The sequence below is a fragment of the Acanthisitta chloris genome, unplaced genomic scaffold (assembly GCF_000695815.1).
Source record: "Acanthisitta chloris isolate BGI_N310 unplaced genomic scaffold, ASM69581v1 scaffold7920, whole genome shotgun sequence".
Classification (NCBI taxonomy): domain Eukaryota; kingdom Metazoa; phylum Chordata; class Aves; order Passeriformes; family Acanthisittidae; genus Acanthisitta; species Acanthisitta chloris.
In genome coordinates this window covers 1-25346 of record NW_008653416.1, presented here as the reverse complement: position 1 = coordinate 25346, position 25346 = coordinate 1, and the positions used below count along the sequence as shown (strand labels likewise).

General features: G+C 47.7%; 1 protein-coding gene across 1 annotated transcript in view; it reads left to right on the top strand.

Annotated features, from left to right (window-relative positions):
- KIAA1324L (KIAA1324-like ortholog) overlaps positions 1–25057 on the top strand; it is a gene marked incomplete at its 3' end in the record, with an annotated part of 27160 nt that extends 2103 nt beyond the window's left edge. Inside the window, exons 2-14 of the mRNA XM_009080987.1 lie at positions 10097–10292; positions 10958–11105; positions 12323–12409; positions 13483–13588; positions 14126–14278; positions 15829–15917; positions 18699–18882; positions 20234–20362; positions 21226–21316; positions 22164–22266; positions 23172–23309; positions 23575–23838; positions 24884–25057. Coding sequence (XP_009079235.1) covers positions 10129–10292; positions 10958–11105; positions 12323–12409; positions 13483–13588; positions 14126–14278; positions 15829–15917; positions 18699–18882; positions 20234–20362; positions 21226–21316; positions 22164–22266; positions 23172–23309; positions 23575–23838; positions 24884–25057 — 1830 coding nt within the window. The remainder of the gene's footprint in view (positions 1–10096; positions 10293–10957; positions 11106–12322; positions 12410–13482; positions 13589–14125; positions 14279–15828; positions 15918–18698; positions 18883–20233; positions 20363–21225; positions 21317–22163; positions 22267–23171; positions 23310–23574; positions 23839–24883) is intronic.
- Between the last annotated feature and the right edge of the window lie 289 nt (positions 25058–25346).

Sequence of the window (25346 nt, the reverse complement as noted above, 5' to 3'; positions counted from 1 at the left end):
AAGTGTTCACAGCCAGGTTGGCTAAAGCCTTGAGCAACCTGCTCTGGTGGGAGGTGTCCCTGCCCAGGGCAAAAAGTTGGGACTAGGTGATCTATAAACTCCATTCCAATCCCTAAAATTCTGTGTTTCTCTGATGTTTGGCTGGACTGTTTTCAGAGACCTCTGGTGATGAAGAGCCCCAGAGCTCTCTGGATATTTGCTCATCTATTTTGTTCTTTTCATTCTGCCTCCTATGAAATTGGTGATGAAGAGCCCCAGAGCTCTCTGCATATTTGCTCATCTATTTTGTTTTTTTCATTCTGCCTCCTATGAAAATTTTTTCTGCTGTTCCATCTCCTTTGCTATACTTCAAGCCTATCACTTTTTTCTTCCTTCACTCTATAGGAGCAGATAGTTTTATTTCTTCTGCTGCACAACCACTTTTGGTGTACCCTGGAGTGTACAAGTATAACTTTTTTTTTTCTGACATACATTATTTCTTCTTAAATCATGTGATAAATGGTTAAGGTCCAGCAACATTACACTCTCCTCAAGTTTCTGCTGGAGGTTTCAACAAATGGTGCATTTTCCTCTTCATCTCCTCTTATTTGTTTACCTTTCAGGTCTTAAATCAATCCCAATGAGAATTCAGCTGGTTTGTAACAATAGATGAATCTTTGCTTTCTCTGTATCTGACCCGTTAGATGAGGTGAAAACTTTTCCCAGTAGATGAGCTGTATTATACACCAAAGTAGAGGATTCTGTTAAATACACTGGAAAACTCATCTCTGTAGATGTTCTCCTCCTCCCAGTGTTGCTGTCAAGTCCCGTGGCAACTCAGCTGGTTTGGGAAGCAATTGGATATTTGACTTTTATACTGGACCCTTCAGATCTCATCTCTTTGGGCTCTTGGGAATGCAGAGGTGTTAATGTAGTTCTGCCTTTTTTTTTTTTCCCCATGCCTGTAGTAGATTAACTGGCTCCAGGAGTTGTCTGGCTATATCTTGCTGGTAAAAGTAATTTTAGGTTTTTCATCTCTTAGTCTTTCACCTTTTGCTTAAAGAACAAGCAATTCTTTCAGCCTGAAAGCATGAATCTGTCAGCAGCAGTCAGTCACTGCAGGGATGTGTGGGGTCACCTCTCCCATTCAGCTTGGCTAACGTGGTGGGTTTTACTGCAAAGGGCTTGAACCAGATTTTGGTTGCCACTCCATTCCCCAGACTGCAAAGGGCTTGAACCAGATTTTGGCTGACACTCCATTCCCCAATGGGTAGGATATACTACTGGGAGAGGCAGATTTTGAAACCTGGGTGTGCATATGGGGCTCTGCTGATGATGAGTTGTGCTGAAAATGCTGACAGGTAGATGTCTCCTCACTGACTTGTCATATTCCCATTGCTGGTGGCTTCTGTCTCATCTGACAACACAGCAGCTGGACCAGGGATGTGTTATGCTGAAAGCACTGATTCCTGCAGCCTGAGGAAAATGAGAGGGTCTGTGTCTGAGACTGCTGCAGCTCATGTTCTTAGTGTACAGAGTGAGATCTGTGCTACAGACTTGGCCAGGGATTGCATACACATCTCACATTATTGACTCTCTCACTCCTTCAGCCTGCAGGATCAGGGCCCACAGTGCACTGACCCCAGGTGGGATGGGTTCTGGCTTTGGAGAGCTCTTATCTTCAGAGCTACATCAAGGAGAAAAGTGAAGGGCAATGAGGCTCATAAAAGGTCTGGAAAACCTGTCATATGGGGAAGGGCCTCAGGAATTGGGTTTGGTCAGCCTGGAGAAGAGGCTCAGGGGTGCCCTCCTGGCTCTCTGCAACTCCTGCCAGGGCTGGAGAGAGGTGGGGGATGTGTGTCCTGCCAGGGCTGAGGGAGAGGAGAGAGGGAATGGCCTTGAGCTGAGCCAGGGCAGAGTCAGACTGGGTGTGAGGAGAAATGTTTTCCCTGTTGTGGTGTTCAGCACTGGGATATTGCCCAGGGAGGTGGTGCAGTCACCATCCCTGGAGGTGTTTCAGAGGTGTCTGATGTGGCACTGGAGGATCTGGGTTAGGGTTTGGGGGTTCCAGCAGGGACAGGTTCATGGTTGGACTCAATGATCTTAGAGGTCTCCTCCAACCTTATTGATTCTATGACTCTATGGGTCCATATGAGAAGCTGTTTTTTTGGGAACACATCTGCCATCACTTCCAACTTCACAATATTTGCAGTTGTTTTCATGTCTTCAGGATTGCCTGTCGCCTGGGAATATCTGCCACTGATCCCAGTGCTCCCTGAACAGAAGTGACATGCAGGCTGTCATTAATTCTGAATCCTGAGAATGCTGTGCCAACCTCTCCTTCTTCCAAGTGCTCAGCAGTCATTCTCTTTAAATTGTGCCTGAACTAGGAATCCAAAAAGATGGTATAACAATATGTTAAGTATCTCCATCTCTGTAAACATGTCTAGACTGTGGTCTCCAGTGAAGTGGAAAGACACTTGAGATTGCTAAAAATGTGTTAGCTCAGGTGCTTCCTATATCTGGAGTGATTGAACTGTGGCACCAGAGCTCAGGTGGTGTCTTGAGATGTTCTCATTTTCAGGATGTTGTATTTTGCTGATTTGCCTTTGAATGAACCCATTGGAAATTAAGTTGGGTGCTCTGCTGCCATTTGAAGCACACCCTGATCTGCAGAGCACAGCTGACTGTGACCTGCTAAGCACCACTGCCAGCATTCCCCAACAAGGCTGTAGTCTCTGGAATCTGTCAGGGTTCAGCCCTTCTTTTGAGTCTTCAAAACCCTAATCAGTGACCTGCAGAGAAGGCAGAGTCCTCTGAGGGACAGTCATGGGGTTCACAGTAGAAAGGGCTGACATATTTTGACTGTTTCCTGGCCTGGTTATTAGGAGATGTTAGAAGGTTTTTTGACCTTTATCTTGAGCACAGAGCAATGTGATGACCCACCTGCCCTGCACATCTCTCTCATCCAGGTGGCAAGAAAGAAAGAATCTCACAAGACAGATGTTTGTGATCATAGAATCATAGAACCATCAAGGCTGGAGGAGACCTCAAGATCCCTGAGTCCAACCATTAACCTGTCAGTGCTGTAACTCCTAAACCCTAACCATATCCTCCCTGATGCTGTAGGAGCTCCTGCAGTGACCCAGATACGTGAGGGAAGCTGCAGTAGGAGCTGTGCAGTTGCAAGGCACTGGGACATCTTGCCCTGTTCTGTATTTCAGTCTCTTCTCATCTCCTTGCCCTGTGGAGCTGCAGCCATCCCCACTGTCAGACACCACATCAGGCTGTCAGCCTGCACTTTGCATGGTGTGATAGCTCAGTGGGCACCCTGTGGGGCTGGGTTAGCTCTGGCCATAGCATCACCACACCAGACTGCTTGGACACCTCTCTTGGCCTTGTGTTTGTTCGGAGCTGAGTCACATCTCTGTTGCCACCACATCACAGTTGCTTCTGTGAAGAGACACATTAAAAGTGCAGCAAAGATCTTGGCTAGGAAAAAGGCAATATTTATTGCTCCTAGAGCAAGTCTGCGTGGCTCTCCTCTGCTTCCCATTTCAGCTGTCCCTCCAGGCATCTTCCCCGTGCTGTTCTGGAGGAAGGGCACACATACATGGAGGTGGGGATGGCAGACAGAGCCTCCCCCAGCAGAATCCAGACCTCTGAATCACTCCTGACAGTTGGGAATGTGCTTTGCTAATTTGGTCTCCTTCATTTTTAATTACTACAGATCTCCCTCTGATCTCCTCATGAGTCTGAGAGCAGGAAGGGAATTTAGCTGCTGAGGATCAGTGCCATCAGGGCAGTTGCTTGGGTTTTTAGATGGGAAATGAGCTGGCAGTCCCAGGGAGCAGTTTGCTTTTGGAGCTAAGCCCTTGCCTGAAGTCCCCTAGGGTTTTGGAGCCTCTGGGGCCACTTCACTGGGGTGTGGGGCTATAGGTACTGCCTAATGAGGACTTCTTGGGGTTTGGCAGTGGGAGCAGCACTTGGCACCATGCTCCTGCTGACACTGCACTGCAGTCTGTTTTGGTGGCCACCATCAGGCTTTTCTGCCAGCAGGGCCATATGCTGCATGTTTTACACTCAGATTCAAAGTCTGAATTTGGAGTTTTCCTCCCTTCCTCCCATGTCTCCTTTCCTTCCTCTCTTCCTCATCTTCCTTCACTCCAGTACCAAATTCCTGGTACAGAGTGTTCCCTTGCTGTGCCCTGGTACACTGAGATGCTCATCTCAGCACTTTGTGGCCAAAGAGAGCTTAAAGGGTTTACATTTTGACCTCACATTAGTTTAAAATATGAATTCTCTTATTCCACAGGATATGAGATTTTTTTTGCCATCCTAAGCAAGAATAGGTTGCATCTTATCTCATAAATCCTTGTTCATTTTAGTGGTGCTATGTGCGTAGTAAAGAAACTATAGTGAGAATAAAAGAGCAATTTTAAAAGGAGTTGGATTTGCCATGTTCAAGGGGTAAAAGTTCTGGCAGAGTCATTGTTATGGTCATGAGCCAAATGCCAGTTTTAACTAGAATCCTGAAGATTTCTTGACAAAGGAGACCAAAAATATATTGATAAAATGAAAGAACTTGATCAAATTATTGAAACAGTCTGCCCAGGGAGGTGATGGGATCACCATCCCTGAAAGTGTTAAAAAAAATCCAGATGTAGCCCTTGGGGCCATGGTTTAGTGACAGACTTGGCACTGCTGTGTTAACAGTTGGACTCAATGATTTGAGAGATCCTTACATGGAATCATGGAACATTAGGGGTTGGAATGGAGCTCAGAGATGATCCAGCCCCAAGCCCTGCCCTGGGCAGGGACACCTCCCACCAGAGCAGGTTGCTCAAGGCTCATCCAACCTGGCTGTGAACACTGCCAGGGTTGGGGCAGCCACAGCCTCCCTGGGCACCCTGGGACACACCCTCACAGGGAAAATTTCTGCCTCATATCTAACCTATATTTCTCCTCTTTCAATTTGTGCCCATTGCCCCTTGTGCTGTCCCTGCAGCTCCTAACACAGATCCCTCTGCAGCTTCCCTGGAGCCCCTTCAGCTCCTGCAAGGTGCTCTGAGCTCTCCACACAACCTTCTCTTCTCCAGGCTCAACAGCCCCAACTCCCTCAGCCTGTGCTCACAGGGAGATGCTCCAGTGCTCTGAGCAGCTCTGTGGCCTCCTCTGCACTTGCTCCAACAGTTCCATGTCCTTCTCAGGCTGAGGCCCCAGAGCTGTGTGCAGGATTCCAGGTGGGTCTCCCAGAGCAGAGCAGAGGGGCAGAATCACCTCCCTTGCCCTGCTGCCCACACTCCTGTGGCTCAGCCTGGGATTGCTCAAGGTCTCATCCAACCTGGGTTTGAGCAACCTTAATGAGTCTGTGATTCTAGGTATGGTGCCATGGAGTTATTAATGGCTTTGCTTAGCAAAGTTCACCTTTTCCAGGTGCCACTAAGCAGGCAGTGACTTCTTGGAATCTGAAATGTGCTGCAGTTGTGCGAGTTGTTTGAGCCTGTACCAAACTAAGCACATGGAAAGCTCCACTGACTGCAGAAAATAGACTGTCCTTAATTACAATGGACTTTGCTGGGCTCTGAGAGCAAAATTTGACCTGATTTATTGCTACTGAGCTGTGTTTGTTCAGTTCATTCCCACTGGTGTAATCTGCTCCCAGGATAGCACAGGAGGAGGTACAAATCTTCCTGCTAATTGCAGATAATTAGGGCAAATAACCTTTTTAAGGCTGTAGGGTTTATAAGGCAATTTCAGTGATCTTCAGGAGTTTAATCATTCTTCTTTCATAACACAAAACTTAAATAGAAGGTTTTGAGCTGGTCAAGCACTGGGATATTGCCCAGGGAGGTGGTGCAGTCACCATCCCTGGAGGTGTTTCAGAGGTGTCTGATGTGGCACTGGAGGATCTGGGTTAGGGTTTGGGGGTTCCAGCAGTGACAGGTTCATGGTTGGACTCGGTGATCTTTGAGGTCTCCTCCAGCCTTGGTGGTTCTATGATTTTGTGAAAAAATGCATGGTGGAGTCAGAAGGGCCTGGAGAGCTGCTCACTCACCTCGAGGTGTGTTTCTTGCCACCTCCAGTGCTGAGCCATTAGGATGGTTGTTGAAACCTTGGCAACAAATGTGCTTCCTAACCTCCTGGTGGTGGCTGCACCCTTCAGCAAACTGCCGCGAACTGATTGAGTGCTCACATGCCAAACCCACACCTTTCAGTGCCCCAGTGATGCAGTAGAACTGATAATAGAAGTGTCCTATGTGCCAGGCCAGCTGGGGAAAATGATGCTATTCCTGTTGAAGAGGTGAACTGCAAAAAGCTTTGCTCTAGTTTGTAATTTCTTGGATAAAAGGAAAAAGTATTTGCTCCTAGGAAGAGGAAGGGTCTGTTCCATGGAAGGATCTCTTCCCCAAGCTTTCAGTGTGATTTCATTTCAAGCCTAAACAGCCTAGACAGTTTTTTTTTTCCCTTTAAATTAAGATTCAGTCTGGTTCCTGGTAACACATTGGGATATAATGACTGAAGCAAACGAACATCAATTATTCACAGTCTATTGGAGAAGCCTCATATAAATTATTCACAGAAGACATTCTGAAGCTGGTGAGATTATAGGAAACATTAATAAGGAAGCAATGATTGCCTCTCATCCTTTGGCTTTCCTTTTTTTTCTTTTCTCCTCGTTCTGTATTTTGGTTGGTCCTTGGTTCTGTGTTGTGTGGCCCCTGATGTCCCAGGATATCACTCAACAGATGCTTCTGTGGACTTGTCCTTGGCCACATCTTCCCCTCCAGGCATGTGGCAACCCAGCAGCTGTTCAGAGGGACAACTGCCTGATGCTGCCAACCTCCTCTTTCCTTTCTGAGCCACAATTTTTCACCTCTGCCCATGGGAGGGTGAGATAATTCAGCCCAGACTCTGCCTGCAGGAGATGGGCAGTGTCTCACCTGAATGCCAAGCTGTGAGGATTTGGATGCGCAACACGGGAATGGAGAGGGGAAGGATGGAAAGCCAGTGCTTGAGTTTGGTTTTGCTTTGTATTTTCATTGGTTTGTGTGGAATTGCTCAACTGCTACCCCCTTTTAATTACAATAGCTGTTAAAATCTGGTAAAATCCAGTCCTGTGTGTTCTTGTAAATCACAGAAGCATAGAATTTTAGGGGTTGGAATGGAGCTCAGAGATGATCCAGCCCCAACCCCCTGCCCTGGGCAGGGACACCTCCCACCAGAGCAGGTTGCTCAAGGCTCATCCAACCTGGCTGTGAACACTGCCAGGGTTGGGGCAGCCACAGCCTCCCTGGGCAAGCTGTTTGTAGTTGTAATGTGTTGAGGGCCAGGGAGACCCAGAAAGACACATATGAACATGCACATGCTCAGGTGTAATGGAACAAACAGAAGACCTGAAATAGTTTTAGGTCTTGTAAGGAAGAAGTGACTGGACAAAAATGTCTTGTGAGAAGAGTGATGGAGGTAGGAGTAGTGCATCCAAGTGGTGTGGGATAGATGAGGGAATGGGCAAGACTGAGTGGCCAGAGCTGCATCAAGAAGGAAAGTGAAGGGCAGTGAGGCTCATAAAAGGTCTGGAAAACCTGTCATATGGGGAAGGTCTTCAGGAATTGGGTTTGGTCAGCCTGGAGAAGAGGCTCAGGGGTGACCTCCTGGCTCTCTGCAACTCCTGCCAGGGCTGGAGAGAGGTGGGGGATGTGTGTCCTGCCAGGGCTGCAGGGAGAGGAGAGAGGGAATGGCCTTGAGCTGAGCCAGGGCAGAGTCAGATTGGGTGTGAGGAGAAATGTTTTCCCTGTTGTGGTGTTCAGCACTGGGATATTGCCCAGGGAGGTGGTGCAGTCACCATCCCTGGAGGTGTTTCAGAGGTGTCTGATGTGGCACTGGAGGATCTGGGTTAGGGTTTGGGGGTTCCAGCAGTGACAGGTTAAGGGTTGGACTGGGTGATCTTTGAGGTCTCCTCCAGCCCTGATGGTTCTCTGATTCTGTGTTCTCTACCTTCACCTGTAAATATATTCACAGGTCTCACTAGTGCCTTTTTGCATATCCTGACAGTGGAAGCTGTTGATCAGTGGTGGCTTTGGTCAACCCTCAGACTTGCTGCTCTCTAGGATACATTTCAGTCTTCTGCAGGCAGAACCAGCACTCCCTGCTCTCAGCAGCTTGTCTTTACCTTTGACTCTGTCAAGACACACTGACTTTGAGTGGGCTCAGGCTTGGCAACAGTTGCTCACCTGACAATCTTCAGGCCATTCCTTTTCCATTTGCCTGCAGAGCCTTGATCAAAACGTGGAGAGCAATCAGCCTCAGGCCCAGGGCAGGCAGAACTGCCCCTTCCTCTCTGCCCTGGGATGGTTCCCCTGACTGAGATCTGTAACTCAAGCAGTTCTTAATCCCTTTAAGATGTGCCTTGCTGGTATTGTGCAGCTCTAACTTCTTCATCAGAGCCATGCAAAACTGAGCTAACTGTATTAGGAACCCTAAGTCTATTACATCCACTCTGTCACCTTTATCAAGCAGCTTGTAATCCTTTTAAAGAATGGAATGAGGTCTGTTTCACAAGACCTGTACAATGGGTTTGGTGGGTATTAGCACTGCAGCTTGTTAATTTTTTAGGGAGAGAATCTGGTGTCAGCTTTATTGCCTGTGTGTAGGAGTGTGTGGCTGCCTCTGGCAGTGTCTGGCTAACAGTACTGTGCAGCACCTTTTGTCAGCAAGACTTGGTTGCCTGTACAAACCACAACATTGGGTTTTTTCTCTTCTGTATTTATTTAAGAAAGCCACAGCTGCAAATCACCAATAATTGCATCAGCTTCAACTGAGAGCAGCAGTGTATCCACCACAGCATGTCAAGCTGCTCCTAACTCCCTCTGAAAATGCTTTTCCAGTTTGAAAAATGCCCATGATGGGGCAAGTCATGAAACCTTTTAATGCATTTCACAGTGTTTTTCACGGAAGGAAAGATCACAGTCACTCTCCCAATGTGTGTTGCTGTGGGTGAGTTGGTGTGTAGCACCAAACTGATGTTTGGAAGGTGTGACAGGAAGGTTTGCAGTCAGAGAGGGAAAAGTTATTCAACAGAGATGTTTGCTCTGCAAATGATGTATCAGATGCCTAAACAAATGGCTCTGGGGTCAGGGCAGAAGGTGTTCACACAGACTGTCTCTCAGACAGGAGACTTTTCTCCTGGAGTCTGAAGCAAGAGGGAGAGCTCAGTGAGGACAAATCAGAACACACAGCTAAGATACAGGATTTAGATTCCTGAAACTTCACATCACACCTTCATCTCCTCTGTGGCGATGCTGTCCTTCATCTCGTGTGTGCTACCCCCTAATCACACAGGTTTTCATTACTGCCTTAGCTCTGCTGGCAGCCAGTCCTTATTTTCTCACCAGGTTCATGTCACCCCAGGCAAAGATCCTTATTTCCTAGACACACACCCATGGGTGACCTTTTCCAAGACCATCTGGTCTATCAGGCAAGATAGACCTGACAGTGCAAAGGCTTTGTAGACAGTTCATGTGAGGAGAATCATAGAGAAACCCTTGGGTTAGGTCTGTTCCTCTCAGCCAAGGGTTATAGTGTTTTCTAACTGTCAGAGTGCTGCTGGGCACTCTTCTTAGCTGCCACATGGGTGGAGGAGAAGTCTCTTCTGGCTCTCAGGTACTGGTGATTCTAATCAAGCTCAAGGTGTGAGAGTTGGGTGAGGAGAACTGTATTGCAAGTCCTCACTTTCACAAATTGCATTTGGACAGTGTGTTGATAGAGATTGTGGTTCTTACATCTGGTTTGGTGGATGCAAATGAGCTGCAAACCAGGAGCCATTTGGGCTTGGCAGTGAAAAACCAGGTGAACATCTCAATAGAAAACTGGGGAACATCTCAGTTCTGCAGCTGATGTTGGCAGTTCAGCAGTTGTGTTCCTGGGACTGGTGCATTGTTTGCTTCTCTGTAGTGACAGCTCAGTCTTCATGAAGTGGGGCTGGGACTGGTGCATTGTTTGCTTCTCTTTAGTGACAGCTCAATCTTCATGAAGTGGGAAAATGATTCATGGCAATTAATAAGGATTACTAAGCACTAATTATCCATTCATGTGATGCAAACCATTGCCTCCCCAGCTTTCTCCTGTGCCTCTGGTGAGTACCTGGAGATGAAGAACCAGGTGTGCAGCAAATGTGCAGAGGGGACCTACTCGCTGGGCAGTGGGATCAAGTTTGATGAGTGGGATGAGCTGCCAGCAGGATTCTCCAACGTGGCAACGTTCATGGACACAGCAGTTGGCTCAGCTGAGAGTAAAGCTGACAGCTGCAACAAGTAAGGAGTTCTGGGTTATGCACCATGGGTAAACCTGAGACAGCTCAGCTGCTCAAAGCTGCTTAATGACTCACCTAAGCTCTGCAGAGGGTAACCAGCCCTGCTGATGGCACAGGGGTGACTGGGAGGTGAAGTTTGGAGCCAGCTCTGCTGTCAGCGTGGTCTCCTTGGGCTCAGCCAGCAGCTAGTGAGGCTGAGATCAACCTGGAGCTGTTTTTCTTTGTAGCTGGAAAGCTCCAGGGTCATGGTACAGTAAATGTGGCTAAAGGTCCTTTTACAGCCTGTTTAGAGCCCCATGGTGGTTGCAGAAGGTTCTTTCTCAGTGTAATTAAAAGTATATTGAACCTGTGGATAATAAACCTTCCTTATGTAGGCTGAGGCCTCAAGTTTTCCTACTGTATCCTTTCCCATGGGCAACTTCAACAAAAAATATTCTATTTAATATTATTCATGTAACATATAGAAACAGATATAAAACACAAGGATTCTATTTATGTTATTTGAAAGGTAAATGGGAATCTGGCAATAAAGCTATGAGTTCCCTGCAGTGTGCTGTTGGGGGATTCTGGGCTCCTCATTACATGACGTGTTTCTGTGCAGTAGCAGAAGAACAGTCTCCTCAGTGTCTGATCTCAGCTCAGGCTCGTTCTGTTTGTGTTCCTCAGCTCCACGTGGACACCCCGAGGGAATTACATCGAGTCAAACAGGGATGACTGTACAGTTTCTCTCATCTATGCTGTGCACCTGAAGAAATCTGGTTCTGTCTTCTTTGAATACCAATACGTCGACAACAACATCTTCTTTGAGTTTTTTGTAAGTCATTTTATCTGGAGAATCCAATCCTATGCTGTAAGAATTCAACACAGATAAAGATCATTAGGTCTAGAAAACTTGTAGTATGAGGAAGGGCTGAAGGAGTTGGGTTGGTTAGCCTGGAGAAGAGGCTCAGGGGTGACCTCCTGGCTCTTGTGCTTAAACACATTGAGCAGTGACACTCGAGCTCTGGACAGTAGCATTTCAGCAGCAGTGGTGTGCAGGTTGCCAGGAAATGGTGAAGAGTTTGGTCTGCCCTTCCTTTACAGCTGGTGAGAAGACACTCTACATTCTTACCTCCCTTTTGCAGATAGGAACCAAGACACCAAGATGTTGCAGCTCAGGTTCCTCAAGATAATTAGAGAGCTACCTTCTACACAGACACTCTGCTCACCTCTTTTCTTCAGTGCTGTTGATGTATGTGGGAATTCAGTGTACAGATGCTTTGGATGATGTGAAGTTATGCACCTTGGGTCAGACTTGATGTGGAGCAGTTTTGAGGAGGGTGCTTGAGCCCAGATCAAGGGTCTGAAAGGGTTGAAGGGACCTTTCTCCCTGGTGCAGTAAAAGCTGAGCATGTGATCTCATGCCTCAGAGGGACTTGACACTTTTCATGGGAGAAGTTCTAAGAAGAAAGAAGTGCACCAAACCCTGCTGTAAGGAAAGGCTTCTGAGCTGCACTGGACCTGGGCAAGGAACAACCAACCTCACACTTCTGCCAGAACAGACTGTCCATGGCATGTTGCCTCTCCCTCGATAACATTGTTCTCATCCCTAGGTCAGGTGGCAGCAGGCCAAAGACACAGGAGGTATTGGCTGCAGGGAAAGCAGTTTGTCTTTCAGCTTTGGCCCATCCACTCCTACCTCCACCCTGACTCAGAAGCCCACAACCTCTGGAATTTAGGGAATTGGGTCTTGGTGGGCTCAGGAAAAGGAAGAAGCAGGCAAGACAAGATGCTTATAATCCTTGTCTGACCTGATAGTGAGAGGACAAATCTATGATCTCCTCTTACTCTTTTTTTTCCACCTGTATCAGAGGTGGTTGTTGGAGGCACCACTAAGCTCTAGCAGATTTTGAGAGCTGGGGTGTTATTTTGCCACAAGTAAGGCACCTGTTGTCCTAAATACGTAGACAAGAGGAGCAGAGCTGACTGTTATAGTTCCTGACAGAGAGATGCACCTGATTGTGGTCACTGACCTTGTGTTTTTATTAACAGATCCAAAATGACCAGTGCAAAGAGATGGAATCCACAGCAGACAAATGGGTGAAGCTCACAGACAATGGTGAATGGGGCTCTCATTCTGTAAGTCTATGAAAATTTCCTTCATGAGGGTTTTTCCCATCTTTAAATGTCTGTGATTTCCTCTGGGCAGACACCAAACCCAGACTAGCTCCTGTGAATGCACAACTTTCCTAGTGCTGAGAGGAGAAGTCACAGAGCTCTCTAAAGGGCTGATCCCAAGGCAGAAGATCTAGATTCAAGACTTTGTATTGATTTCCCTGGGCTTTGAATGCAGTGCTTTATGAGCTTGGATAGATCTATGCAGATCTGTGTGCCACAGTAGCTTTGCATGATTGTGGTTGAAATCTTCTGCAGCATTTGTTGCTCATGAGAGCACAGGATTATTCCTTGTGTCTTGGCAGAGCAGTGGGAGTGGTGTGGGATGTGGAGGCAGAAGGACAAACTTCTGCTCCATGGGTTCTTACCTGTTTGAAGCCCAAGCTGACAGCACCAGGGTGGCTCCTGCAGCATGGCTAAGAGCCTGTGCATGCCAGGAACACCCAACGCATGACCCAGCTGGCTGAGTTTGCTCTGTGCACAGACCATGTGTGGACCAACTCATTAACTAAGGTTTGGCTTCCACTGTAGCATCATGCCCAAGCTCCCAGAGCCATATCAGCAAAGGTTCACATAGGTGACATTATGCCAGAAGAAAAAGGCTTTTATGGGCATAGACAGCAGTGGGGTCTCCATTTTCCATGGTCTGCTTATCCTCCTGGAGGAGAAACTATTCCTGAGCCAGCTCTGGCTGGCAGTGTCTGTTAGCTCAGGTGCAAGTCCCATAGGGAGGCTGCAGAGCTGGGTGAGGAGGGGTGAGTGGCATGAGCTGAAAGGTAGATCCAAGGCCAGGGCATTGACTTGGGTGAGCTGAGGGATGTAGGCAGAGTCTGCATGGGAGATGGTTTTTAGGGTGTTGAGAGGCTTTTTTTTGAAGCAAACTTTGGCACTCCCCAGAGATGTCTGTCCTTAGCTGTCTCCCCATTACCTCTTGACTCACTGAGCAGCTTTGGATCACTGCTAGGATGCAAGAAATGGAAGTAAACAAAGCAATGCCTTGGTGAGGAGATGGCTAACTGTCACTTGTGTTGTTGCAGGTAACTCTGAAATCAGGTAGCAATATATTATACTGGAGAACAACAGGGATTCTCATGGGCTCCAAAGTAGTAAAACCAGTTCTGGTGAAAAACATCACCATTGAAGGTAAGTCTTACTAGTCTTTTAGTTCTTATCTTACTCTTGGTTGCCAAGTGCTATTTCTACTGATGTGTCTACAGCACTGAAATGACTTTTTTTAGCCTCCTTGTCCCATGTCACCTCCTCTAAAATGTGGAAACAGAACAGCAAAACTTGAGAGTGTCAGGAAAAGGCTGAAAGATGAATTTAGCTGGTACATGATGCCTTCTGCTGGAAAAGTCTGGCTTAGCAAATAGAGAGAGAAACATAGAACAGTGACAGTTAAATTCATACATACATGGCTTATTCAATCTGGGATTACTCTTTTGATCTTGTGTCATCAAATTTAGAGTGTCATATGAGGTTCTTAGATGGGTTAGACTTGTGGAGCAAAGATTAAAGACCTCAATTATGAGTCAGCAAAGCCAAAGTGTCTAAAGCAAGTGGTGAAAGTCTGTGGGGTTTGTGCTGTTTTTTCAGCTGAGCTGCTGTCACCTGTAAGCAGGAAGGCAGCAGGTATGGAATGTCCCTCTGCCAGTGCTTGACCTGTTATTTCTCTCCCAGGAGTTGCCTACACTTCTGAATGCTTTGCCTGCAAACCTGGTACCTTCAGTGACAAACCAGGAGCCTCTGGCTGCCAGGTGTGTCCGAGAAACACTTACTCTGAGAAAGGAGCTAAAGAGTGCACCAAGTGTCAAGAAGAAATGTATTATGCAGGTACATAAATCCAATGGGTTCAGCAAAACCAGGAGGGTCTGAGTATGGTCTGTCCTGCCAGGGCTGGAGAGAGGTGTGGGATGTGTGTCCTGCCAGGGCTGAGGGAGAGGAGAGAGGGAATGGCCTTGAGCTGAGCCAGGGCAGAGTCAGATTGGGTGTGAGGAGAAATGTTTTCCCTGTTGTGGTGTTCAGCACTGGGATATTGCCCAGGGAGGTGGTGCAGTCACCATCCCTGGAGGTGTTTCAGAGGTGTCTGATGTGGCACTGGAGGATCTGGGTTAGGGTTTGGGGGTTCCAGCAGGGACAGGTTCATGGTTGGACTGGATGACCTTAGAGTTCTCCTCCAGCCCTGATGGTTCTATATAAGGTCATCAGCTATTTCAGGTGTGAAATGGTTGCATAACCTACTGAAGCTTAGTCTCCAGTTGATAAGCAAAAGGGAAATGAAGCTGGGACTTCCCAAAATATGCAGAGGTCACACTCAACAGGCCACAGGCGAACCTGGCTGAGGTCATCCCTGTTACCATGCAGGGATGGAGATGACCTGGAAGGGAACAGTTCCTGCCAAGAATCTCTCAGTCATGCTGTGCCCTCTCGTGGCAATCTGTGTTATCAGCTGACTAGGACATGAATTGGTTCATCTCTGCCTTTAGACTTGCTACGTTTTGAGGAATCTCCTTTCCAAGTAGTGTCTCCTGCCTCGCTTCTGCCTCCTGTGTGGTTGGAAGAGGTGGTGATCTAGTTGCAAACCCTTGTTCCAAAGTCCTCTGCATTCTCAGCTGGTGGTGGTCATCAAATAACATGGGCTTAATCTATTCTTCATGCCCAAAATGTCTCCAGGTTTCTTCCTTGTAGTTCTTGAAGAATCAGTTACTGACCATAGCACCTCTGTCCTCAGTTACGGGAGGTGCTTGGGGACCTGTGCTCACAGTGGGAATGTAAAAATATCTGGGGAGAGGAAAAATTAGGCCATTATTGCAAGGAAGTTTCAAATGGCTTAGAGTGGTTTTGTTCCTTATCAAGTGAGAACACGTCCCCACTCTTGGCAAACTGCACAACTTGCTGCCTGAAGGTGAAGAGATGAGGGGAAGGTTTGGGTGAAACACAGAATGGTTTGACTTGGAAGGGACTTTAAAGATCATCCAGTTCCAGCCCCCTCTGCCATGGGCAGGAAATCTGCCACTAGCTCAGGTTGCTCCAAGCCCCACCCAACCTGGCTTGGAATGTTTCCAGGGATGGGACATCCATAACTTGTCTGGGTGACCTGTTCCTGTGTCTCACCATCCCCACAGTAACGAATTTCTTCCTAATCATTCTCCCTGGGTGTACTGAACCAATGAATTTCAGTGTGTCAGTATGAGCATAGCTGACACATCTCCTGTTCTCCTGCTTCAGCTCAGGGGAAGGTTCATGGACACTCCACGAAGTTTTCATTCTCATTTTGTATTTTCCCGAAGACTCACTTTAATATTCAGATTTTAAGACCGTTGCAGTTGTTTTCAGGGAGCACCTGATGGTTTAACACCCTGTTTCTCCCATTTTCTCTGCAGAGGAGGGATCCAGTGCCTGCACAGAGCGTCCTCCATGCACAAGCAAAGACTTTTTCCAGATCCACACCCCATGTGATAAGGAAGGAAAGGTAAGTAGTGGACATGATACAGTTTTGAAGCTCATCGAGCTTACTGCTCTCTCTGGATTTGAGAACATGGTATGGTTCCTAGGAATCTATTTCCCAGTTATACTTCCAGCACTGAGTCTCTCTGAGGCTCTGGGCTTGCCCTCTAGCTGTCCTCTCTCCAGCCTTGATCTGTTTGTAAGGATCTGCCTGCCATGGGTGTGCTTAAGGGATCTGCTGGTGTGAGATGATAAGCTCCTTGCACTTGTCATGGCTCTGATGGGGTCACTGGTGCTACTCCCATGCTGGCTGGAGCTCAGGATGAAGCACTGTCCCAGATATCCCTGGCCCTAGTTGTTAGCAATCTTTCCTGGCATGCTTTTGGCTTGTGCTAACTCCTGGCAGTGCTAAGGCATAGTTCAAGTGCTGCCATGGCACAGAACATTGGACATGGCCATCCCTGTTTCAGGGGGGAGTGTTTGGCTGCATAGGGATGATGTGTGTCATATCCCTCAGTTTTGGCATCAAAGAAGAGCCTGTGATCTGTTGAAATAATGGGATATACATAGCCTGGGAATGCTCATGTGCAGCAGCAGAGCTTAGCTGCTGGTAATGTGTTTTCCTCATGGGATGCTCAAATCACCTGGAGCTCTTGGATCCACTAGCTCTCTGAGAGAGGGACCTGCTGGAGGAGCAGCCTGGCTTTGGAGCTCTCCTGCCCTTTGTCCTAGCAGTCAAGTGGGAATTTTGATGGGATTTGGAGGAGAAATTCCTGCTTATTGGTATATGGAGCCCTCAGAGGTGTGGCCAGGCCTGTGTTGTCTCTTTCCTTTCCCATCTCTCTTAGATCCAGATGGGATTGCAAGTAGGCAAAATCCATAGCCCCTGTGGGCTGATGGTCTAATATTTACTGTCTGTCTGGAGTATTTTGGAGTCTTCTGATCAGTCATTTCCAAAATGCAGCTGAGAGGTTCTGTGCTTTAATAAGAAAGCATCAGTGAGTTTTTAGCTCCAGAGCTGGCAGGCTCTGCAATCTGGTCTTGTCTCACTGATTCTTGCTCTGTTAACTGCCTCTAATGACTTGAGAAAATAGCCACAGTGTCCACTGCTACACCCCCACGTTCTGCTATAATCACAGCCTCCTGTGGCTTACCCTGTCACTGCTCTGTGCAATCCAAGACTCCCTGGCACTGCACACCTCCTACTGCTGACCCTTTTCCTGCCTCCTCAGTGCTCTTCCCTTCACATGGGCATCACCAGGAGCCAAACTGGGTCTGTCTGCAGACCCTTCATTGTCCAGCTGCAACAACAACAGCATGTGTCCCAGGCACACAGATACTGCCTGGGTTTTCAGACTGCTTTCACTGCTTGGTGTTCTGCATCTCTGGAAATCACTCCAGGTTTGCTGTATCCACAGTTGTGTCTCCATGTGATGCAGCTCAGTGGCTCTGCAGCCCATCTTCAGGTGAAGAGTGGCTGTAAGGCATCAGCCTGTTGATCCATGGCTTACTGAAATCAGCCAGAGTTTTCACTGGTGTCGTGGTTTAACCCCAGTTAGCAGCCAAACCCCACACAGCCTCTCACACACTCCCCAGCAGTGGGATGGGGGAGAGGATTGGAAGGGTAAGAGCTAGAAAAACCCATGGGTTGAGATAAAGACAGTTCAATAGAGAAAGCAAAAGCTGCACACACAAACAAAGCAAAACAAGGAATGAATTCACTGCTTCCCATGGACAGGAGGTGTTCAGCACCTCCAGGAGAGCAGAGACCAGCACAGGGAATGGTTCCTTGGGAAGACAAACACCATCACTCCAGATGTCTCTCTTCCTCCCACCTTATATACTGAGTCCCATGGTATGGAATATCTCTTTGGTCACTTTGGGTCACCTGTCCCAGCTGTGTCTCCTCCCAATCTCCCATGCAGCCCCAACTCCCTTGTCAGTGTGGCAGTGTGGGAAGCAGCAAAGGCCTTGGCTCTGGGTGAACTCTGCTCAGCAACAACATAAATATCTCCATATCATCAACCCTGTGCCCTGCACAAACTCCAAATGGCCCCACACTATCCACTGGGAAGAAAGTTCACTTCAGCCCAAACCAGCCCAACTGGGCATTAGATTGTTGTCTCCCCTCTGCTGTCCCCATTCCATGTGTGGAAGGGACCCCAGGAGATTTAGGTACTTGATTCCTCTTGACTTTCCATCTACCTGCTGTTTTAAAAATCCCAGGCTGAGTGTTTCAGAGACCTTCCCCACATGACTGTGGGCACCTTCTTCTCCCTGCTCAGATGCAGTGAGTGGCATTGCTGTGCTGTGCAGTGTGTCTGGGCTCTGGGAACCACACGTGCTTTTCCAGCTGTGCACCCTGATGCTGCTGCCAAAGCATTTCTGGAGCAATACTACAGAAAATTCTCTAAGGGGTCAGGAGAAGCAAGGAAAGGCCATAGGAGCAGGTGTCACTCTTACAGCAGGAGCAGTTCCTCAGTGCCTGAGCAAGATGGCCAAAGGAGACCCAAAGCTTCAGCATTCAGGTTCAGCCAAAGTGGCCAGAAAAGTCCATCGAGATGAGGCATGAGCAATGTCAAGCTGGGACATCGTGTCCGTAGGTCGGTCAGGATGTGGGTCAGCCAAGGTACATGACCTTGGCACAGACATGGCTGCAGCCTGGATGTCCTGGATGCACAAAGTCTGGGTTTGGCCTCAAACATTGGGAATACCCTAACTGAATTTACCAGATGGACCTTCATTTATGCTTCTAGTCCTAAAGCTATGTAGCACACTGTGTGAGTGCCATCTCTTCTCCTTCCAGACTCAGATCATGTACAAATGGATTGAGCCCAAGATCTGCAGAGAGGATCTCCCTGATGCATTGAGCCTACCTCCTTCTGGGGAGAGGCAGGATTGTCCACCCTGCAACCCTGGCTTTTACAACAACAACGCCTCATCCTCCTGTTCCCCTTGCCCACCAGGCACGTTTTCAGATGGGACACAGGGTAAGAGTCTGCACAACACTGCATGTGTCACTTGTTTTGCAAAAATACTTGTTAAATAACATTGGAGAGAAGGAGTTGGATGTCTGTTTTATCTCTGAAGTCCTTTCTTATCAGTGATTGTTACTTTAATTTGCCCTGCTGTGTTCTGGATGGATTTCTTGGCTGGTACAAACACCCTGAGAGGTATTTTAAGGGGTTCTGAAAAGGGAATCAGAACTTTGCAGTCAGTAATTGCTTCTCACCCATTCTGTTCACACCAAGTTCTTTCCTGTGAAAACCTCATTTTAAGCACTGTCAGGTGAGAACTAATTTCTTTTTTGTAGCTACTAGAAGATGGTATCACTTCAGGCTGATAAGTACTTGAAATTTGGTGTATTTCTGCAGAATTCATACAGAAACTGCCCAGTGGTTCCTGTTGCTTCTATTGTACATGTCCCATCCAGGGAATACTTCAATATTCAATACAACTTCTTCACTAGGGGAAGTAAAGGGGCAGGCACAGACCTCTTCTCTCTGGGCCCAGGGACAGGACCCAGGGAATGGGCTGGAGTTGTGTCAGGGAGGGTTAGGCTGGAGATTAGCAACTGGTTCTTCTTTCCCCAGAGGTGTTTGGGCACTGAACAGCTCCCAGGGCAGTGTCACAGCCCCAAGGCTGACAGAGCTCCAGAGGTGTTTGGCCAATGCTCTCAGCACAGGGTGTGACTGTCAGGGATGTCTGTGCAGGAGTTGGACTGATGATCCTCAAGGTCCCTTCCAGCTCTGATTACTCTGTGATTCTGTGATTGTCTAGCCTAAACTCTGGCTTGTTGATTTGGAGATGCATTGGCCCAGTGTTTCCCCACTGCACTTTGTGAGAATCTTGTTTACCAGTATGACCAAACCTTCAGCTGAATCCATTAAAAAGGAAGTGTGGCTTGTGGGTCCAGTTGCAGATTACTTACCACAGGTGTATGATCTACAGTTGATGAAATGCTGGTCTCATTTCATAGAATCACAGAATTTTAGGGGCTGGAATGGAGCTTAGAGCTCACCCAGCCCCAAGCCCTGCCCTGGGCAGGGACACCTCCCACCAGAGCAGGTTGCTCAAGGCTCATCCAACCTGGCTGTGAACACTGCCAGGGTTGGGGCAGCCACAGCCTCCCTGGGCACCCTGGGACAGGGTCTCACCACTGGAACATTTCCACTCTTCTGGTCCTGGTAAGTCTTTGACCACTTAACTACAGAGAAATCAATTATTTCCTTTGCTTATTATTTGCACCACTGAGTAAAATGTAGTATCTATGTTCATTCAAACACTGTTTGAGATGTGCTTTGGCCATGTGACACCTTTCTCTGCCCTCTCACCCTGCAGAGTGCAGGGCCTGCCCTGCTGGCACTGAACCAGCCCTTGGCTTTGAGTACAAGTGGTGGAACATCCTGCCAGGCAACATGAAGACCTCTTGCTTTAATGTTGGCAACTCCAAGTGCGATGGGATGAACGGTGAGCCAAACTCCCTGTGTTGTGATGGGTCTTCCTCCTGCATGGATGTAATGTAGCACCCATCCAAATGTCTCTGCTCTTTGCTGCATGCCTCAAAACAGCTTTGAGATTTCCTGTAGCCACAGCACCACAAAGCAGAAATCAAACATCTCTTGCATACTAGAAGAGAGCAGGAGCTGCAGCCTATGTGAAATCCCTTCAGCCAAAGACTTATCCCACCCTAGACTTAGATACATCTCCAAATAATATTCATACCCCACTGAAAAAAGCACTATCTGACTTCTCCCTAGTTTATCTCATTTTGTGGTTTTGCGGTCACACATAAATCATGTGTAAAACTGAATTGAAGCCTGTGATTTTGTTCATTTAGAGCTTTCTCTCTGCACATGTGCTAAATTTGCAGCAGAGAGCAGTCACAGCTCACCAGTGAAAGTCAGCCTCTTTGGGACTTCTCCCAGCTCCTTCTCTGAAGGATTTTCCTCAGTCTGATCCACCCTGTCAGACTGATGTAAGTCCAGCTTTGACTTTTGTGTGTTGAGCCGAGGGGAAGTGAAGTATATGCTTAACATTTAGCATGTTGACTTATTGATTCATCTGTTTTAGGGCTGGAAGATATCAGATGGATCATCCCCCTTGAGCTGCACAGCACAGCTCAGGGAATTTCAATTGCTTTGCTGATTTCAAAGGTGACATTTGCCTAGAAAATCAGCATTTTTCATCCAAAAGCATTATGATATTACTCTGTACTTTATAAGGGGTGTCTTTAAAATACACTGAAGGACTGAATTGCTCCAAGAATTTTGGTAACATAGAGGGGGTTTTGCTGTCTGTTTATTGAATTGTGCTTTTTCTGTCCTGTGAAGGTTGGGAAGTGGCTGGTGATCACATCCAGAGTGGGGCAGGAGGTTCTGACAATGACTATCTTATCTTGAACCTGCACATCCCAGGATTTAAGTAAGGATCAGGATTTTTTTTCCATCTATTTCTCATTTATCTCTACCTCTTACACCTATTCACACTTCCTTTCTGAACTGGAATCATGTAATGAATGAAAGACAAGTGGAAATTGAGGAGCCCAAAACTGAACACAATACTACAGGTGTGATCTCACCAGGGCTGAGGAGAGGAGCAGGATCACTCCACCACCTCCCTGGGCAATATCCCAGTGCTGAACACCACAACAGGGAAAACATTTCTCCTCACACCCAATCTGACTCTGCCCTGGCTCAGCTCAAGGCCATTCCCTCTCTCCTCTCCCTCAGCCCTGGCAGGACACACATCCCCCACCTCTCTCCAGCCCTGGCAGGAGTTGCAGAGAGCCAGGAGGTCACCCCTGAGCCTCTTCTCCAGGCTGACCAACCCAACTCCCTCAGCCCTTGCCCATGTGCTCTGCCCTTTGCTGCCCTCGTTGCCCTTGGCTGGACTCGCTCAGAGCCTCAATGGCCTTTGGGCAGTGAGTGCCCAAAGCTGAGCACAGCACTGAGCTGGGACCTCCCCAGTGCCCAGTGCAGGGGGATGACACTGCCCTAGTGCTGCTGCCACACTCTGCTGAGCCAGGACAAGGTGCCCTTGGCCTCCTTGGCCACCTGTGTTCATTATAAGGAGGGAACTGTACCATAAGAATTCAGCCCCTGCTGCAGCCCATGCCCAGAGTCTCTGTGCAAACCTGCCATCCACTGTGCTGCAGGTGTCTGTGACAGCACCTTGATGGTTACCTCTTCCTGTGAAAAGGAATCTGAAGGGTTGAGTGCTGCCTGTCTGGAGAGCACCTTGTAAATGTTTGTTCCTTCTCTCTGAACAGACCTCCAACATCGGTGACAGGAGCGACTGGGGCAGAACTAGGACGGATTACTTTTGTTTTTGAGACCATCTGTTCAGCAGATTGTGTGCTGTACTTCATGGCAGTAAGTGAGACCTTTTTCTCCAGGACTGAGGGCTGAGCCTGCTATTCCACAAGTCACTCTAATACCTCTACATAGGTGTGATTAGTTGCACTGGATCTATTGTGATTGTGATTAAGTATGACATTAGCTTAGGATCTGCTGTGCCCTTACAGGAAGGATTTAATGAATGACCTAGGGAAATTCCTCCACCATGTGAGTTATGAACCGTTCCACGTTATCTGTTTGTACTAAAAGGAATAATTGGACACTAAGGAGATAAATTTTCCCCATGTTGAACTGACTGATGTAATTATCAGTGTCTCTTGTGCAGTGGAGTTAGCGTCTAGGAACAGAGTCGCAAGTCAAGGTGTGGGACAGAGGGGTGGGAAGAGGACAAATTGGGAATGGAGTCTTGATCCTGGCAGTGATCTGGGTGATTGGTAGGGCAGCAGACAGATGTCTGTTTGTGAAAGCAAAGTTCTGTGCTTTTTTCTTTCCTTGTTTGCTTATTAAAAGTCATAGAATTGCAGAATTTTAGGGGTTGGAATGGAGCTCAGAGATGATCCAGCCCCAAGCCCTGCCCTGGGCAGGGACACCTCCTCACGTCCTCATAGGACACCTCCTCCTTTATAGACAAACCATTTCAAATCTGAAAGAGCTGAATTTGTTCTCCTGATATTTATAACCTGCCCTAGGACTTTGAGCTTAACTTGTGTATGAGCTAGAGCATCTTTTGGAATAGACACCCATTTTCACTTCAAAATCATGGAAAACAGGTTGAGTGTGTTGCTCTCCTTTATTAAGTGGTAAATACAATTGTAAAGTCCTTTTTATACATTAATCTCTATGTGATAAAACACTGATGTTTAGTGTAATATGACAATGCTTTTTGGTCTTGTGGCAAACAGATGATGTCCTTTTTCTAGGATGTTAATCGAAAGAATACCAATGTGGTGGAATCATGGGAAAGAAGCAAGGAAAAACAATCCTACACTCACATCATCTCCAAAAACGCTTCTTTCACATTCACCTGGGCCTTTCAGAGAATCAATGAGGGCCAAGATGTAAGTACTTCTTTATGTGCAGAGCTCTACAGCACAGCTTGGCTTGGGCACTCACTGCTGGAGCTCTTGCCCTACGCTGAGTGCACAGTAAGGAGTGAGTGGCTCTCAGCATGGAGCAGCCCTTGGGAGGCAGCTAGGGCTAAATGCTCCATGAGGAAGGACAGAGTGATGAATAAGTTGTGTTGCACTGGTGCACAGAGCTGTGCTCAGTGCCCACACACAATGGTGTGATAACCCCAGGGTGGGTTCTTGGCTCTCGTTCCAGAGCAGACAGTTCATCAATGACATGGCAAAGATCTACTCCATCACAGTGACCAACGCAGTGGATGGAGTTGCCTCTTCTTGTCGGGCCTGTGCCCTGGGCTCAGAGCAGTCTGGCTCATCCTGTGTGCCCTGCCCAGCAGGACACTACATCGAGAAGGAGACCAGCCAGTGCAAGGAGTGTCCAGCCAACACCTTCCTGTCCATCCACCAGGTCTATGGCAGGGAGGCCTGCATCCCATGTGGGCCTGGCAGCAAGAGCACCAAGGTATGCAAACTGAGTGTTTCTGAGTCATGTGCTGACAGGCTTTCCTGGGATATAAGCTCTCAGAGGGCTAGTTTTAGTGCTCCCCTACAAGTATGTGCCTTGTGAGCACGGGAGTGTAGTTAGAACCAACGACCCACTCTGCCAAAGATGTCACTAGTCTAACTTTTGCTTGTAAATATGCAATAGTCAGATAAAATTGACAAGATCACCTCAAAATAATGTTCATTTCATGAAGCTGTACTGTGAACAGTGCTCCAAAAGGGCAAACACCTGGTGGTGTTCACAGCCAGGTTGGATGAGCCTTGAGCAACCTGATCTGGTGGGAGGTGTCCCTGCCCAGGGCAGGGGTTGGAGCTGGGTGAGCTCTAAGCTCCATTCCAACCCCTAAAATTCTGTGATTGCCTGAAACATAGATTTTACTTCCATCTCAAACTGGCCCAGACACCTGCTCTGTTAAACTCGGTGGCTTCCTCAGCTGGATGATGTTTCTGTGCCTTTAGGAACCTGTAACAATTTCCTCCTACGTGGAACTGCCCTTAAGCCTTTGCAAACATTTGCCACACGCAGCATCCCTTGGCAAGGAGCTGCATAGGTACTAGAAGAACTGCTTCAATTTGTTCATATTCTGACTGTCTTCAGCTGAGTTCATATCCTGGCCTTGTTTCTGGAGCAGTTTCTTGTGTTTCCCTTGCAAGTTACATGTGGAGCCAAAGCCACATTCTGGTCTGTCTACAGGGCTGTAAACTGGAACGTTGGGATTCTGAAAGCACCCAGAGCAAAACAAAGGAAGGAACAGCATTTTCTTGGCTAATGCAGCAGAAAAACCAGGCTTAGGGCACATTAGAGTCCTGATATGTGGTTGCAATGGACTCAAACAGGAATGAGATCTCTCCCAAGGGAAAGATGAATAGGAATAGGACAAAGTTCCCCTTCATCCTTAATGAGGAAAACAGTGCTGTGTGCACCTGCTTGCTTTAATTCCCAGGTGAATGCTTTGCCTCTGGTCCATAACTGCTCTTTAATGGATGTCTCTCCTTCTCTGCAGGACCACTCTGCCTGCTTCAGTGACTGCCTGGTGTCCTACATCAGGGACAACCAGAGCCTGAATTACAATTTCAGCAGCCTCAGCCAGGTGGGCTCGCTGATGAGCGGCCCCAGCTTCACTTCCCGAGGGACCAAGTTCTTCCACTTCTTTAATATCAGCCTCTGTGGGAATGAGGTGAGCTCAGCCAGGGTTGAGGTTTGAGGGGATGAACCAATTTCTTGCCTGTGTTGATGCTCTGGGATCACACTGATACAGGACAAGGACTCCCCTCCAGCTGAGTTGTCACTGACACTGTGTAAATGCTTCCCTTTGGATCTTGCTTAGCAGTGCAAGACAATTTTGGAGCAGCTAAGTGATATTTCCAGGGCAGTGATGACAGTGTTTCATTGCTGTTGCTTTAATTCTAGCACTGGTCCTGCATCTGGGCCATGACAGAACCAGGCACAGCTCCAGGTTGGGTGGG